Here is an 18,205-nt window from a genome sequence, read left to right as displayed (position 1 = left end):
GTCGCCGGGTGCGATCTAGTCTCTCTCTGTACCCTCCAGACGCCTATCCATACCAACTGCCGCTCGTTCACTCCTGAGCTTCCTTTAAAATGTGACGAGACCACGGCAGCTGTTGTAAACAGCAGTTATTGTGTCTCTCTTATTGAGAGGGGTACGGGGCCAAGGTCAAACTCAGAACCACCCAGCTTTTACATGAAATCCAGCGGTTTTGTGAAGGGAGATTTCAAGACTGCACCAGCGGCGTGGGCATCGCTGAGAGCTGTGGTCCACAACCAGGCTCGGTCTCATCAGTCGGGTACCGTGTAGAAGAGTCCAGCTGGGACGGGCGTGGTGCGCCCCGTGGTAACCGTGTGCCCCCCGAAGAAAGTGCCATCCTTCAGAGCAGCACCCAGGGTTGCTTTCAACAACCACCCACCCTCATACAGCATCTTCCCGGAAACCTAGAATAAGTTCCCCGCTGAAGATACACAAAGAACTGAGCACAGTCAGGTCGCATAACAGACAAGGTTTTTTTTTTTTTTTAAATATACGTTTATTTCTCAAACTCAAAGCGCTATTTCATCAAGTTCTAATACATTTTGCATTGACAAGTGACTTTACCTGCTTCACGTAGGAAGGTCAGTGACCATTACACCAGAGAGGAAACCTCACGCATCCTAGGCACCACTAGCAAATTAACATTTCGAAGGTTACACAAATCTAGAGGAACAAAAACTTTCAATTTAGTCTAATGAGTGTCTTACTTTTACCTACATGAATTTGGAAGTTAAGGGATATAAACTCTCAATTTTCCTAAAGCAGTTTTTTTTTTTAATCCATAAAAAAAAAAAAAGCAAAACATCCAGATGGCCTGGAGGTTTAAAACACCCACAGATCCATATTATTAAACGACTTCCTCTTTGGTGGATGGTCTCCTCACCTCCTATGCAAACATGAAAATTTGTACCAACTCTCACCAGCCCAGGCAAAAATCCAAACATTTTTTTTGCTGACACTTAACCTATTTTTTGTAAGTGATAGGTCAACAAAATTTAGAACTTGAACTCACAAAAAAAGCATTTTCGTTTCTGATTCTCACCTTGGCAGTCTCCACAAATAATCCTGAAAAGTTGCCAGGTCTTTTTAAATATATGGCTCCCTCCCCCCACCCCCCAACACACACACACACACACACACACACACACACTTCCCCTGGTCCTCTGAATGTCACTGGCTGGTTTGGAATATGTTCCAAAGTCAGCTGTGACATTCTGGTCTCTGCCAGGTTAAGGGCACAAACGCAACCTTGGCAACTCAAAGTTCTGTCACCTCACAGTCAGACCCCCACCCCCCCCAAGGGTTCGCCCTAGTGTGGAGCCCCAATCTGACACCCCAGAAGTAACAGCACAGCTGAGCTTCGGGGTCTCTCCTCACAACTGGGTAACTGCCATTTATTTTCTGAGAGAGGACAGTGAAGCTTAGAATAGCTGCACCCTAAAACAAGGCACCAGTCCCAGGAGGCTCACTAGAGAGGAGGGATTGATTCCGAGAGTCGGCAAGCTGCTTTTGATTGGCACCATTCCCCCCAGGGAAGAAAGCGGTACTAGTTCAAATCCTCCTACCGGGAAGGGAAGGGGCCAGCGCCGGTGGAGAGGCGCTCGCCATTTTTTTATTAATGCATCGTCACAAAACCAAACCACACAGAGACAAACCCACACAGAAAGCCCACAGGTTCACGCGCAGCTCACCGTTAACTCAAATCTCCAGGGGAAAACTCACACTGGGCGGAAGAAAACTTAAATGCCAAACCGCATTTGCTGTCATCTATCAGGAACCCAGCTTTGCTCCTCCCCGACTCCCCCATCTGCCAGGCCTCCGGCTGTGGCTCAGGCCACATCCCACAGGCTGTCGGCAGGAACCCTGATTTAAGGTGGTGCTGATTCGGAGTTGAGTTTCCGAGTTGGAGTTATTGAGTGAGGAACAGCGTCTCCCTGCCAAGGTGAGGTCTGAGGGGGAGACAAGCGCAGGGCCAGGAACTCAGCGTGTGTGCCCTTCTGCCAGCTCCAGGGGCGAGGTCCTGCTTCCCTGGTTCCCAGCGGCAGGCGGGAGGCCAGCTGCACACCTGCAGGAGGCCTCGGAAAGCCATCCCGAGGAGCCAAGGCGGCTGCCGCATGCACGCGAGAACTTGCACTTGAACGTGAGTGCCCTTGGCCACCGCCGCGTTTCATGTTACTCAACACGCAGAAAAGAAGAACCACTGGGCCCAGAGCGGGTTCAGAGTGCCCCGTGCTTGTGAGCAGCATGAAAGTCAGGCTGCAGCTGGGATTTCCAGACACCTGAAGCCCAAGGTTACCAGGCTGATCTGAGGCAGGCAAAACGCGCCCAGAGCGGGTGGAGACGGCCAGCCCGGTCCCTGCAGCTTCCACCCTGATGGCTCTCCAACACGTCTCCTCTCAAACTCCACTGCAGAGGGGCTGCCTGAGACTTCAGGTGAAAAGACTGTACCAAGCTGGCCGTCCTGCAGGGATGGCCAAGAACTGGGGGGCTGGGAATTTCTAGCATCTTCTGTGCCTCCCATAAAAGGACTAGTACCAGCTAGGAAAAACAGTGAGCAGGAAGAACACCAAGGACACACTGAAATTTAATTCCTTGGTGGGGTTCTGGCCCTACCTTCCCCGGGAGCCTTACGCCCCCTCCCCAAGCCTCCTGGGCGGATGCAGTACTGACCTGCTCGCAAGGGCCTTGGTGCTGCAGCTTCATCAGAGTTAACATGTGGTTAAACAGATCTGCCATTGGGGGCAAACATGCTGACCACAATGGCAGTCGTTTAAGGTCATGGATGACCACCTTGTTTTTCAAGTCGGGATTCCCTTTTCACACTGAAGCGCCCCGCCCCGCCCCGCCCCTCCAATGTTGATGGGCCTTGACTGGCAGCCAGTGAATTTACATGTGACTGGCTCCCAGGGAAACAGGAGCTGGTTACACTAAGAAGTGGCCTCTGTCCACCTAATACAGCACAACCTGGAGACCAGGTAAGCCTTGGGGTTCAGTCCTGCCCCATCTGCTTTTAAGTAACCAAAACATCACATTCTAGAAAAAACAAAACAAAAAACACACAACCCACCTGAAAATATAATCTTCAGAAAAAAGTAAACCACTCCTTTTCTATGAAGCATTTTTGCATCAAGGTAATGTCATTGCTTATTAAAGCAAGGAGAAAGCAATCCCTCTGGGCTTCGGTTTTCTAGCCGCGGGGGAAACTGAACATCAGGGCCACGAGTTAGATTAAATCACCTTAGAAACCAGGCTGGCTGGCAATATTGAATTTCTTTGCCCTTGATACCCTGAAGTGATGCTTGCTAAGAGATCGTACATGAAGTTTCAACACACAGAATCCCTTCTTTAATCTACTGGGAAAGCAACAGCCTAGAACTCTCTATTTACTAAGCTTGCTTTAGACTAGAGGTTAATACTGTTTTCCTTCTAAAGTGCAGAATACAAACAGGTCTGGTCAAATCTACCGGAATAAGGAAGAATCTTCTTCATTCACTCAATTCTTCCCCAGGCACACCAGAATCGATCCTTGCCAGGGGCCTCCGCACGGCTGGGGCATACCAGGCCTGGCTGGACGCTCAGCCCCCACCTGATGCTCCATTCCACCCCCCACCCCTCGCACAGCACAGCGTAGGGACAGCAGTTCCATCCTAAAGCGACTGAGAGCCAAAGAACTCCACCCACAAGGGCAGGTCCTTCCACAGGTCACAGAAATTCCTGAATTCATTTGCTGTCAAACAAAACCTGGAGGAGAAAATCTCTACTTTCGAAAAACAACAACAAAAATAGTCAGCCCAAGTGCTCCAGAAAAACCAGCTTGTCATACTTGGAATGTGATCAGAGTGGGTTTCCAGTTAAAGCGTCAGTCACCACACGTCAGTCACAAGGACCCCGGGCACACAACCCTTCGTCTCGGGAGGAGAAAAACAAAAGTGATGAGCTGATGAGGAAACGAGAAGTGTCATTCCAGAAGAATTCCTTAAAGAAAAAAAATTTTTTGAACATTCTTGTTTCCTATTTACAATCACCCCCCACCACCATAATTCTATTTTAACATTAGGTTCCACATTTTATTTTGTTTTCAAGTTATAGTTCAAGAAAAGACCTTTTTTTTTCCTTTTTTTTTTTTTTCCTCAGCAATGTCTCACACAATTCCTCAGGATAGCACAGCATCTAAACCATATACCACTTCCAACCAGACCTCGATTCTCCAGCGACTGGCTTTGGTTTATTGATGAAAGCAATCCTCAGCTCTGCTGACAGGGAATGAACATAAACCACGGAGTCCTCTGAACAGAAAGGAGCACCCTCGTGTTTACAACGGCATGCCTAGCTAAAGCTGAACAAGAAAATAGACGATCAGCACAACTTTCGTGTCACTGAGAATCCCGGGGGAGCCAGGGCCAGCACAGCCTGCTCCTGGCTCCAGGGAGACGAGCAGCTTAGCCCCCCGCGTCGGCTGCCCACGCGTCCCCCAATCTCAGCGACCGCCCAGAGCTCAGGCCCCTGCGCTGCCGTTCGGGACGTGACGTGTGAGCGTCTGTCTGGGAAAGAAGTGGAGAGGCCATACTTCCTACAGCATTTTCCAAAGTGGCACTGCAATACCGGGTCCCTTCAGGGTTGGCTCATGATAGACTGTAGACCCACTGCAATGGGTCCACAAAGAAAAAAAAGCAGAATCAGAGCTGAGTTCCCCTTTAAAAGCCAAACACCTACATCTAGAAGGAGGCTCCCCTACCTGAGAGCCCTGCCCTCTGGGGGTTCCCCCCTGAGAAAACCCTCAGGTCTCAAGGTTAGTTACAGGGCAGCCAGGTGGGGTAGGGCTGGCTGTAGGTCACTGGAGGCTGGGCCACGTAGTAGTTGTTGAAGTTGCCGTCGCTGACGTAGGGAGCCGGCTGGTAGTAACAGGTGACGTTGGTGGCGCTGGGGATGATGTTCTGCTCGGCCAGCACGCGCAAGGCCAGGAGGGAGATGAGGTTCAGGGTCTGCCTGCGCTCGTGCCCCATGAGGCACACGGTGCTCTCGTTCACCACCCTGCGCAGGATCATGAGGTAGTCGTACTTGCTCCTCTCCTCCTCGGCGAAGTGGTTCTGCAGGTAGGTCTCCAGCTTCCTCTGCTGCTCCAGGATGTCCGGGAAGTCGATGAAGAACCGGGAGCACATGTAGCGCTCCAGCGTCTTGATCTCCTCCTGGTCGGCGGGCCTGAAGTCCCGCACGAGGAGGTTGCTGTACTTGAGCAGCCCGCCGCCCCGGATCTCCTCGGGGTTCTTGGTGGCGATGAGCCTGTTCTGCAGGTGGTCCAAGGCTTCCTCGAAGTCCCCGTACATGCTCTCCCCGATCACCGTGGGGTGCAGGAGCTCGGAGATGGGCTGGCTGGAGCAGTCGTAGAAGATGAGCAGGGAGTCCAGGATGATCTGGAAGGAGTCCACGCTGAACTCGAACTGGCGCCGGATGGAGTCGACGAACTTCAGCTCCACGTTCCTCCCGTTCTTGTTGGAGAGGGAGATGAGGCTCCAGCGGTCGGTGTCCGTGCACACCTTCACCAGCTTCTGCACGTAGGCCTCCTTCAGGGTCACCGGGCTGATTTTGAGCTTGTTCACGCCCTCCGGCAGGAAGTTCAGGAGGGAGCACAGGACCACGTCCCGGACCAGGTGGAATTCTACCTCGGTGGGAAGAGCCACGTGAAAGATGAGGTCCAGGTCTTTGCAGCCCAAGCCGTTGTCTTTGACCAAGACGTGGCCGGCGGCCGAGCCGTTCAGACGGACGTCCTGCACCTGGATGCCTGCCTCCTCCAGGCGGCTGCGCACGGTCTGCACGATGTCCTTCAGGGTGAGCTCCAAGGTTGGGAAGTTGCCCCGCCCGTGGACGGGCACGACCTCGTTCAGCACCTCGTGCAGCCGGCTCACCTGGTCCCAGCTGAGCACGCTGCAGGACGCACAGTCCCCGCGACTGCTGCTCTCCTCCGCCATCGTGGGGGACGTTCTTGCCAGGGAAACTGAAAGTGGGGGGTGAGAAACAGAGTTAGGGTTCACTTCTACGTGGCAAAGCAGCTCCAGGGACTCGGGGTGATTTTTCTCTGAACTTTTTCCTGTAAACAGGGATGCGTGGCCCCTACTGCCGGGTGCTGCTGTGAGGATGAAGGGCGTTAAGTGCATCAAGAACAGTGTCTCCAGGAAGTAAGGACAAAGCACACACGTGGACCCTGTACCACACTGGACGGCTTCACAGCTTTGTCTCAGTGTGTGTTGTTTGCTTGTTTGGTCTGAGTGAGCGGTAGCGGTGGGGGTGGGGGTGAGGGGGTACTGCATTGGTTTGTGTGATGAGAAGGAGACAAACTCGTTACCCCAAGCAGCCTGAGCACATCATTAGTCACTAGAGGGCCCACAGGTTTTGCTACGTGTCCTTGTTTTCTGTGGACATGACCTCTCCTGCTCCCTAACTGCATCTTAACTGGTTGCTACCAAGGCTACACACAGCACACAGGAGCCACAGGAAAGCCTTCCTTCACCCCGTGAACAGATGAATTCTCAAGTCGGGGCTGTAACTGCCCAAGAGGAGGGAATGGGTCAGTCCCATCAGGGGCAAGTGCACTGCGGTCCTGTTGGCAACAACCCCATGTCCTTGTGCTTGTGGGAGGGGTCTGCCGAGGAGGTGACTGAAGTCCTGGACTGCAAAGGGCTGGCCAGCTGTGTGGGGAACAGCTCTGCCCGCCAGGAGGCCCGCGCAGCCTGCGGGGAGCTTCCTCAGGGGACCGTCACCTTCCAGCTGTGGTTGGAACACTAGCGCCTTGGAACTATCCCAGGAGGAGGAAGCTCGCGCTCAGCACCAGGAGAGAAGCATCACTGCGAGAGCCCAAAGTCACCAAAGCAATTTTCAACTAAGTTACACTTTGCTGAAAATGAAACGGTCAATTCCTGGACATCCTAACCTATTAAAAAATACTGATATATCGGAGTCCAGGTGCCGGTGGACCCACAGGGACGGAGGAGCTAAAACAAAAGGTCAAGGTGCTGCCCTCAGACTTCACGGGGGCAGCTTTCCCACCTGTCACCTTCCTGACCCGCTGGACACACAGAACCGCCCCAAGGACCTCTGCGGTGCACTGCGTGGGAGCTGCTGCTTCGGATGCACAGCTAGCACGCGCGGTCCGGGGTGCCAGCTTGGATTGTTAGCCTTGCTCTGGGGTCAGGGGTCCTTGCCTTACCTAGGGCGCTCACATCGATGGGGTGGTTGTCAGGGTTGGGGCGCCATTGGACAGAGTGAGCCGAGCTTTCCAGGAGCTGGTCATTAAGAAGGTGGGTGTGACAGACAGAAAATGTACTAGGAGGGTAGGAGAGAGAAGTGTCCTTTGATTGGGGGAAACAGGAAGACCACTTATGGGGATGGGACACAAGACGACTGAAAGGCAAAATGAGCTTGAGGCTGGAATCGAGGGGCAGAGGCAGCACGCAGCCAAGACCTGGCCACGTCCATCTGGCCTTAATGCACCTCTCCTCAAGCCAATCAGAAACAATATATGCACCCCTATTTCACAGCAGGGTTATTTACAACAGCTGAGATCTGGAAACAGCCCAAGTGCCCATCAGTAGGTGAATGGATTTAACCGTTTGGCTGCTAACGTATTTTTTCGGACATATGCCGAAACTGCGGCACTAATTGTGCGTGTATGGGAAAAAATGTAAAACACTTTTTATACAAATTCTAGTGTTTTGGAGCAGCATTATTACGCTCTCCGCAGTCTTGGCATAAAAAAAAACACAGGAGCGCTATCGTGCTCTTCGCATTTTTGGAGTAACAGAAGAAGAGCGAGATAGCGCTCCTTAGCAGTCAAACGGTTAAAAAATGTGGTACATTCACACACTGGAATATTACGTGGCTGTAAAAAGGAAGAAACTCTTACCTTTTGAGATAGCAATGATGGACCTGGAGAGGACTGTGCTAAGCTGACAAATACCATACGATTACATGTCCATGTGGAAACTAATGAACAAAATAGACTGACAAATGAAACAGAGCCAGAGGCATGGATACTGAGACAGACGTCAAGTGTCACAGGGGAATGACTGGATGGAAGGTGAAGAGATTAGCCAAGGACATGTATGCGTAGCCCATGACAGAGACAACAGTGTGGTGAGGGCCAGGAGGGGAGGGCGGGGCATGCGTAGAGGCGGGCAAAGAGGGGGAAATGGGGACATCTGTAATAGTGTTAACTGAAAAAAAAACAAAACCTTAAGTATAAAATATGAAACCCTAAGAGTACTAGGAAAAAAACATGGTACCTATATACTGACATAGTCCTTTCTACATCATATAAAACCCCAAAGTCACACAAAAACTGATATATTTGCCTATATAAAAATTGAAGTTCTACATGGTAAAAACACCATGAAGGAGTCAGGAGACAAAGAGAAATATTTGTAACATTAGGCAAATATTCCTTAATGAATAACAAGCTTCTACAGATCAGAAATTCTCCAAACCTAATAGAGGAAGGGTCAAAGGGCATGGACAGTGGCTCAGATGCACAACATTCAACCTTCCCTTAAAGGGACGGGCAGATGAAGACTTCAGTGTATCCTTCTGACCTATCAGATTGGCAAAGACCCAGCAGCAGTCACCTTGGGTACATGCCCGGGGCTCTCTCTAGAGAACAATGCAGCACTCTTGGTTTCCAGGGGCCATATCCTTGGACACCGCGGTTCTATTTCCAGGAAGTCTACTTGTGGTGTTATCCCATGGACATGCTTGCAATTATACACAAAACCTGGAGAATTATGTATAAAGCTACACATACCAACGCATGCGGTTGTCCGAAAGAAGAGTGACAGCTCTATCTGAATGAACATGAAGTGCTCATTAAGATTTATTAACAGAAAAGCAAGTGCAAAACTGTGTGCAAAAGTATATACGTCTGTGCTTATGCAATCTGAAACATCTGGAAGGACACACAGTAGTTCAGCCCGCACCAAATACCACCCCAAGCTGGCAGACAGAGGGCGAAGAAAAATGTATTGTATCCCTTTTGAATTTAGAACCTATACATGTGCTAGCTGAAAAAAGCTAAAGTCTTATTATCCGTGTTCTAAAATCTTCCCCCATCGGCCTCTACTCATCTGCTACCTTACTGAATCCCTTCAGTGCCTTTCCTGTCCCCTCCCCACCATCCCCATATCCATGTGACAAAGTCAAACACACGTAGAAGCTTCCGCTCCAAGCCTTCAATGCTGATCTCCAGGGGTGGGCAGGGGAGGGGAGACCATTTCTCCTCAAGGGTGGCTTCCAGCCACATTTCTACTTATGTTCTATGTAAAAGAAGATGTCCACTATTTACCAAAACAAAAGAACCACACTACAAAATAATGGATAAGCCATCTCATCTAGCTTCTTTCTATGTTTGTTATCCAAAAATGTTTCTTGTAATTGTGTAAGAATTGCTGTTTCTCATTTCAGACACATGATAGCCACCCTCACATGACACTGTTATGTTGATTATGAGCTACAGCGGCAAGGGCCTTAATAAATGCAATAACATTTTCAAGACTGTCCCATGCCTGTGGTTGGCTTCTCCCATGCCAATGTCTTCTGACACACTCATGAAGAATGGAGTTAACTTGTAGTGGTCTGTATATGAGCACAGTGTGGGACACGGCAAACACCAAGTCCGTGGTGTAGTTTCTCACTCTCCCCATTTACCATGACTCTGAGAGGAACTCACGCTACTGAAGGCGCAGACTTAGGCTGGGTTCCAATTTGGTGCTTAGTTGATAGGAGAACCCGGGATGAGGTATTGATCCTACTAGCAAGGAATCCTTTGTTTTCCCTCACCGATCCAAGCAATTTCAAACATCAGAAGCACATTTTCCAGTTGCTTAGACAAACATTGGTATTACTAATAAATCCAAGTCACGGGCCCTTAATGCTCAGAGAACACACCGGAGCTTAGTGGAACAGTTTTCATTTTAATTAACCACACGAATCAACATTGGTATAATCCCCATATGAAAGGATCACATGAAACACACATTCCCAGCTCACGAAAGGCCCTGGTTCAAGGCAAATTCTAGTTCAAAAATTCACAAAACAGTAAAAAGAAATTAATTAGAAGCCTGGCAAAGTCCAACGGCAGTGTTTTGATTTCCCTTTCACTGCCTGGGAAGCAGTCACTGTGCTCTGCACAGAGGGCACTGGACAGGCAGGGGCCGCGATTTCTCATTGATTTGAAAATTCAGGCACCTTTTCACAGGTGAGGATGACCAAGCTCTTTAATCTTTTTGTGTCTGACTCATGACGAACAGCTCTCTTGGGTGCCCTTGAACCCCTTTCTTCCCTCCTCTGGCTGTGACACATGAAAAGAACACAGGTTTGCAGAGGTAGCAACAGAAATGGGAGGGAAAAGCCAAAGGAGGTGAGGAGGGGAAGCCAAGCCCCCTGAGGAGAGGCCATGTCTAACTCAGGTTTGCTCCCCCGCTGCCTGGGACGGAGCCACTCCTTACAGGATGACCTGAAAACCCGTGTTTGAGCCCATTAAAGGAAGGGGAAAGCAATGTCTATCCTGCTCCATAGCTAATCTAGATCCCAGCAAGCCTGAGGGTACGCCAGGCAGGCAAGCAGGACAGGCAGGGGAACAGCTGGAGGTGAGAGCACCTAGACAGGTATAGCACTTCCGGGTCTCAAGATCAAAGACGTAGGTCAAATCGACACTCACTCCTACTTGTGACTAGCATGAGACAGACACTGTCCAGCATCCGCTGTGTATGTGGAGACGCGCCTCCCCGGGGAAGGACGGTGCATATGCAAGTCCAGGGCTGTGATATTTAGTGGGAAAGCCCTAGACACTCCTATGCAGCTGCCATGGAAATACTGCAGCTCTCTGCAGCCCCTCGTCCAGCCCAGAGACCACTGGGCCACACCCCCACCTGCGCCTGCTGTAGGTTTAAAATACAAAAGAAACCCAAACGCATTTCAGCGTTCCTTTCGTGGTGGACTTCCCTCAGTGTTGCTGGTTGCTTCCTCAAAAGCCTGGACCTTCCTGGTAACACTGTCCAGCTTAGGTGAGAGCCCAGCCATGGGCAGTGGACCGGGCCTGGTGGCGGACCCCTGGAGGTGTGTGTGCAGAGCGGACACCTGCTGTCCCTGAGCCCCAGCTGAGGGGACCCGTGCAGCGTAGCTGGCACCTTCCACAAACTCTCCTCTGTCTACCACAGAGGGCACTTGCACATAAAAGCCTGGAGAACTTAAGCAGAAGTGGAAGGGATAGCAAGACGCCTATTAAACCTCCCGCCTCCCCCCGCAGCTGGCTGAGAGGGAGAGCCCAGTCTGGGCCTGTTTGCTCCCTGAAAAAGGAAGGTGTGGAGAGGCACGTGTAAGAGCACTTGGTCTGAGCCACTCAGTCAATCCCCACTTCACTCTCACGCACTCTCCGAGGAAGCTACACTGCCCCTTTCCCACGACTCAGGAATGAGGACCGGGGATGACTAGGAGGCTGTCCCCAGCTCGGGAGCCTGTGTTCTGAGTCTTGGAGTTGGTGACAACGTCCCCCAGTTCTCGCTGCTAATAAAGTGATCTTTTCTAAAACAGAGATTGTGTTGGTCCTGCCCATAGAAGGAGAAAGCGGCCTCCTGTTCCCCACGTAACTGCGGCACCTGCCTCCGCTGGCCCCTGGCCCCACCACACGCACTGAGACAGCCACAGCTCGAGTCGGCACCCAGCGGGGCCTGTGCAGAGCAGACTCGCTGAGCAGAGGCGGTGGTCCTCTTCAGGACCCCCAGGGGGCCCCGAGGGCAGAGAGGCACTGGCAGTGACGCACTGCCCACCGTGCGGTGTGGGAACTCCCACCCTCAGTGGGATGCGCATCAGCTGTTGCGTCACCGAGCATCTTACTAACCCAGCTCACGTCCTTTCCACGGGTAATTTCACCACTTGCTCAGACTCCAGCAGGCATGACCAATGCGGGGCCCTCTGGGGGCTCTCTGTGTGGCCACAGCCATGGCCAGAGGACACCAAGGTGACTAGATGTCTGGCCGGGTGTCCTAGTCTGAGCCATCAAACCCTATTTGACAACATCCCAGGTGCGGGAGACACTGCTGCAGGCTCTGTGCGGGCCACTCCATCGCCCCTTCAACACCCCTGTTGTGGGAGATACTACGGTATCTGTCCCCTTTACGGACAGAAAACTGGGCACAAAGAGGATCCGCAAAGCAACTGCCCAGGGAAGCCCCAGGGGGAAGCAGCAGAAATGGGGTGTAAGAGGCTCCCTGGAGGTGGTACGTGGGTGTATGCGCTGGGTGGGGGGAGGGCTTTGAAGACAAGCTCTTTGCTCAGGTAGCTGTAGGAAAGTAGAGGACAGCAAGAGGGAGGAAAGGGCAGGGACGTGGGAGAGGGGAGGGAGGCAGGAAACGGGGAGAAGGTGGGAGGGTTTTCTACCAAACGGAGGGAAAGGTGTGCTGAGCCCCCTGGGGAGGTCAGATGGCAGGTGCTGAAAGCAAGACAGTGCATTTAGAACTGAACTAACAGCCATCAGTACAGAACTGCACCCCTCAGACCCATCCTGGATTGGGGGGGCGGGGGGGGCGGTCTGGCCAGCCACCAGAACTGAGTGTAATTCCACATAGAAACTCTAACAGTTATGCTAATGCTGTGTTAAAGGGACAGTGGCTGGAGATGAAGGCCTGGGTCCTCTCCTGAGGCAGCGCCAGGATGCTGGCTGGGGGGCAAGACAGCAATTTCAGACGAAGCAGAAGGGAGGAGCCAGGAGGGGAAGGGGCTGGGAGTCCGCTTGCTGGACAAGCATCAGGAAGAGGAAATAACGGCACAGGAGGGAGGCTGCAGGGATGGGCTGACCCTTCCGGATCTGGGCACCTAAGGCACTTGCTCTGCTCACAGCATAAAGGGGCGGCCAGGGCTCGGTCTGGCGGCGGGGAGACCGGGAGGGCCCACCTACTGGACAGGACACTCCCACAGACAAGGAAACAGGTAACCCGACTGGAGCTGCAGGGACGAGGCAGGCCCATCTGCAAGAGTGAGCAGGATCCAGGCAGCACAGGAGGGAGAAAGCGGAAGCAGCTGGCACAGAGCACCCCGTGTGCGCGGTGCACCTGGGACTGGACACCTGCCACTTTCCCACCGGCACCTAGTCTGACCCTTGAGAGTCCTTTGTCCTGAGGAAACGGCAGGCACTTCGGACAGCCCTGTGCAGCGGCAGATAAGTGGGCGGAAGGGAGCAGAGCCGGGCCAAGGTAGAGGTGGCCTTCCGAAGAGCAAACCTCCCTGACTCCTCGAATTCCTCGACGGGTGAAGGCCAGAAGTTATCTGGGACCCGGGAAAGCCTGAGCGAGCCCTTTGTCTGCCGGCCGCAGCCCCTCACCAGGACCTGGGCCCCACCGCAGGGAGGAGAGGGGATTCTGGAGCCTTCGCCACTGCCCCCAAGCACATTAGAAAGTTCCAGATAACTGAGGCACACCTGTGTCTGATGCACAGGGACTAAACTTTCACATTAATAGACAGCCCACGGCAACAGGACCAGATAAAATAATGCCTTGTTTGTGAAAAGGGCAATGAAATTTATTGTTTCCTTTTTCCACGAAGTTATGTTTACAGCTGCCCATGCAAACACCCACAAACACATTCTCCCTCGGTTCCAATGGCTGCCCCGGGCCACCGAGCTGTGCCCAGAGAAAACATTTCTAAGTCAGCGACACAACAAACCCGCAGATGGGCTTTTCTCACTCTGTGCCCCTGGTCACAGTCAGGTCTCAATCTACTTTCTCAGGGTCATCAGCATCCTCCTCGCCACTTGACACTAGTTAGTTCCCCGGGGCTGAGAAGCTGGGGCAGACTCCCCCAGCGACCGGACGCTGCCTGCGCTGGAGAAAGAGACGGCCCTGGGCCGGCGCCCTGCTTTGCACCACATCCTTCCCTCCCAAGTTCCTCCTCCCCTCGGATGCCAACACACAGTCTTCGTGGTTATCAAGGACGGGGCTCTGTCCACAGACCCCGCCCTGAGAAGGCTCAAAACAGAAAGCTCATCCCGTCAGTCAAAATAGGGTGCTTCAGCAAGTGTGGCCGGGGAGATAACACCGGGCTCCACAACAGCACAAACAGAATCAAAACACTGGCCCACGAATAACGGACACGCAGACCTGAGGGCGTACAGGGATCTGCGGAAATGGGTGCCAACGCAGATATTAACGAGGTCGGAACATAGACACCTTTCGATGGAAGCTAAGCTGAGAAGCCTTTGATTTTCCCAGGTGTCAGCATTATTAAGTGCTAGCTACGAAACTCGAAATGGAAATAATCCTTGTTGCTGCTGGGTGGCCCACGCCCTCCTACCAAAGGCCTCTTTCTAAGTCAGAGATGCTACTGGTCTGAACTCATTGGAGAGATGCCCAGAGCTGGCCATCCTGTTTTAGAGACCGACTAGACCTGGAAACTGGGGCCACCTCTAGCAGGAGACCGTTACTGTAAGGATGACCAAGGTCACCTGCATCCACAGTGCTCAAGGGCCTCCAGGTTTGACCAAGGGTTGCTTCCACAGGCGACTTTACCATCCAGCTCTCCAGCTTAGAGCTCTGGTCAGCTGTCAGCTGTGCCAAGCAGGTCCTCGGTCCTCTAGCAGCCTAGTCACTACCAGCATCCCTGGGCCTTCTCAGGAAAGGCACGAGCAGTTCTCTGATGCTCAAATGCACTTCACATACATGAGACACATATGCACCCCTCTCACATATGTCTATGCCCGGGCTGGCCTCCACTTCAGTGCAGACGCCAACTATGCACAAGGTTCCATCCAGGTTTTAGCTCGCACAGATCCTTCCCTGGAGTTAACATTCACGTGGCAGCTACCTGACCTCCAGGTCTGAGCACGGCAGCAGGCTCAGTGATCCCTCAGACAACGTTATAAATGCTGCTAAGAACAGAGATGTGGGTAAGTGTACAAAATCGGGGGTGAAGGGGTGGATTAAAGTAAAGGGGCCAAACCGTGGTGTGGTCCCTATTTCTGCAACAAATGCACTTCCGGCAGCCAAGCCACTTCACTTTGCCTTTAGTGCGCCGACGTGTGGAGTCACACAAGCCATGACTGTAACTCATAGGATGATCACCATTACATCAGCATTTACCAAGTCAGGCGCTACTGTCACTGGGCATCTCATAGAAGCTTTCACTGGAAAGTTATTTCCCACTGCAGCTTCAAATTTTAATTGTTGATAAATTGTGGAGTCCTGGTCCCCCTGCCCCCCTCAGATTTGATCTTCGATTCTTTGATTACCTTATGAGCATTTTCACCTGTAGAAAAACAAAACAGGGCATGCTGGGCCAGGAATCAAACATCCTGTGCTCTAGGGTCAGGTCTCATTCACAGTTGAATGACTACCAATGAGGTGGCCACCATGACTGAATTTCCTTTCATTCTTTTCAAATATGTGAGTGCCTGCTGTGTTCCCAGTGCTGTTCTAGAAGCTTATGAGACAAAGATCTCTGCCCTTGTAGAGCTTATGTCCTAGCTGACACTCTCCTTCCATAAATGCGTTAACTCTTGCCTCCCACACCAGTAGAACCAGAATCTGAGAGTCAAGCATGTCTGCAGATGGCGGAGACCGGCACTGCCCAATATTGTACCCACAGCCCATGGGGCTGCTGGGCATTAGAAATGGGCAAGTCCAAATTCAGATGTTCTGTGAACGTAAAACACACACGGGGATCTCAAAGATTCAGTACGAGACAAAAAAAAGTAAAACAGCTCATCAATATTTTTATATTATTTTAAATTGAAATGATATTGGTCATGATGGGTTAAATAAAATTATTTTCACCTGTTTTTTTTTTTAATGTTTACTTTTTAATGTGACGACTAGAAACTTCATTGAGGCTCTCGCATTTCTACTGGACAGCGCTGGTCTATGGTCCTTATTACGATGAAGAAACTGAAGCCTGAGGTACAGGCGCTGCCAGGGCCAGAACTCAGGTGTCGACACAACTACGGCAGCCTCAGAGCAGGGAGGAGGTCAGGATCAAGACCACAAGGGTCTGGGCACGGAGACCCAGGCCAGCACCCGGACACGCGCAGGTGCTCAGCGGTGTCCCCCTCATCTCTGCTCTGGATCAGTGGGCCTCCTACACAGCTACCTCCTCGCTACTCCAGGACCACCCAGTCAGCTGACCACGGGGGTCCTCACGCCCACCTCTCCCCTACTGCAAGCACAGGTCAGGGACAAATAGACACGGTGTGTTTGGGGTGAGGGGTGGCCAGCCAGGCCAGGTGGAAGACTGCCCCTTCTCCCACCCTCCTGAGGGCTAAGCAAGGCGACAGCAGCTATGTCAGCGCAAGGGGTGGGAGCGGCTCAGGATTCATGGATGACGTTCTCCTCACAGGTGCTTCCAGGGAGGTAATACGGAGACAGATATGGGACTTTGTGTGTGTGTCCAATTGAAGATGAGATTGAAGAGAGTAGAAAGTAGAACTGTCGGGAGTATTTAAGAGGAGAGGCAGGGATTGAGCGGACCCTCAGATGGGGAAGCTCAGAAGCCTCTGAGAAGGGTCCGAAGATGGGTTGGAGGATGGTGAGGGAGGAGCAGCATTAGCTTGATCAAACCTCTGAGTATGTGTGCTGGGAGGCAGGGCAGGGCAGCTGGGAAGACTCCGAGGCAAGAGCTCGAGGATAAACAGAAGGTCAGGAAGGTTCAGGTCTGACAAGACGCTCAGCTCAGCCTGCGGGTTATGAAGGTAGCAACCCAAGAGCTGGGGATGGAGAACTGGGCGGGCGGGGAGAGGAGCCGATTGCCGCTCTCATTGAGCTGCCGTCTGCAGGGCCCTGAACTAGGTCAGTGAAGGCAGTGGAAAACAAACACGTCAAAAGACGAAGATTCAGCAGAACTGACCACCGAGGGCACGTGGGCAGAGAAAAGCTGCGGGTGCCGTGCCGGGGCCCGGTGTGGGGTGGATGGGAGATGCTGAAGGGAGCAAGTTAACAGCTTGAGGGGTTTCAGCTGTGGGCCAATTAGTGGTCACAGCCTCCCAGCTCCAAACCTACACCCCTGAGGCCTCCATTTAGAAAAAGGCCCAGGAACCACTCAGCATTTCAGTCTAGGACAGTGGTTCTCAACCTTGGCTACACATCAGAATCACCTGGGAATCTTTTGAAAATCCTGATTTCTGGGCCTCATACTCCGGAAATTCTGTTTCTTTGTTATGGGGTGGGGCCACAACGTTAGTAACAAAGAAACAACTTCCGGAGGATGAGGCCCAGAAATCAGGATTTTAAAAAGATTCCCAGGTGATTCTGATGTGCAGCCAAGCTTGAGAACCCCTGGTCTAGGAGCTTCGGATCCCCACAGCTCCAGCACCTTGGCCCACCTGGATCACACCTACTGGAAGCCAGCCTCCCCTCTGAGAGGAAGGGCCGCCTGTGCCAGCAAGCACTGCGCCCACTGAGCCTCTGTGTGCCAGGCCCTGCTCTGGGCGCCCACAGTGAGCACACATCCTGCCCGAGGACACTGAGCTGCCCAGCTCCTCCTGCATCCGGGGCAGTCCCAGGCCTCTCCGCATACCGTTCCCTCAGCCTCCTCAGCACCTGGCACAAACCAGGCCTCGGAAGCACTTAGCCACTTACTGACTCAATCCTGCCATCCAAGAAATAAACACTGGCAGCGGGTCAGTGGCCAGGACCCCAAAAGGCTCGGAGACTGAAAACATCCTACGGGGAGAGCTGCTGAACACCAGCAACTGTTTCTTCGTATTAGTTTTTTCCTGTTGTTCCAAGAAGTCCCGAAACAGTTCTAGAGCAGCTACCCGGGGACAGCTGTCCAAAATCCATTCACTCTCATCAATTCACAGGGCGACTCCTGACATAGTCGGTGCCAAGGTGCTTCCTCTAAACCATTTCACTACAAATGTGAAGTTCCTTATAACGCATTAGTGAAAGAATAAAAAAGCCTGAGACCAGGAACCCCCGAAGCAGCACAGGTCACCAGCACCGCTGTAGCCAAGTGGCTGTAAACACACCAGCCTGCCTTTACCCACAGATGTCTGCTTCATGATAATAGCGCATGCCAGCTTAACACGCTACAGTCAAGGCACCACGTGGCAGAACATGTTTACTGCCTGTTTACTTCAGTGACCACACAATAAAGCCACGAACCTTATCTAACCTGATAATATTTTACTCCAAGTAACACC

At 52.2% G+C, this 18,205-nt stretch overlaps 1 protein-coding gene across 1 annotated transcript in view; it reads right to left on the bottom strand.

The window, feature by feature from the left end:
- Positions 1-507: 507 nt before the first annotated feature.
- The window catches only part of FAM46C (family with sequence similarity 46 member C), an 18,851-nt gene continuing 1,153 nt past the window's right edge, over positions 508-18,205 (bottom strand). The window contains exon 2 of the mRNA XM_006763057.2: positions 508-6,028. Within this exon, the coding sequence (XP_006763120.1) occupies positions 4,827-6,002 (1,176 nt within the window). The 5' untranslated portion in view covers positions 6,003-6,028 and the 3' untranslated portion in view covers positions 508-4,826. The remainder of the gene's footprint in view (positions 6,029-18,205) is intronic.

Source organism: Myotis davidii, unplaced genomic scaffold (genome assembly GCF_000327345.1).
Source record: "Myotis davidii unplaced genomic scaffold, ASM32734v1 scaffold217, whole genome shotgun sequence".
NCBI classification, from domain to species: Eukaryota; Metazoa; Chordata; class Mammalia; order Chiroptera; family Vespertilionidae; genus Myotis; species Myotis davidii.
This window is presented reverse-complemented; position numbering and strand designations above follow the sequence as displayed.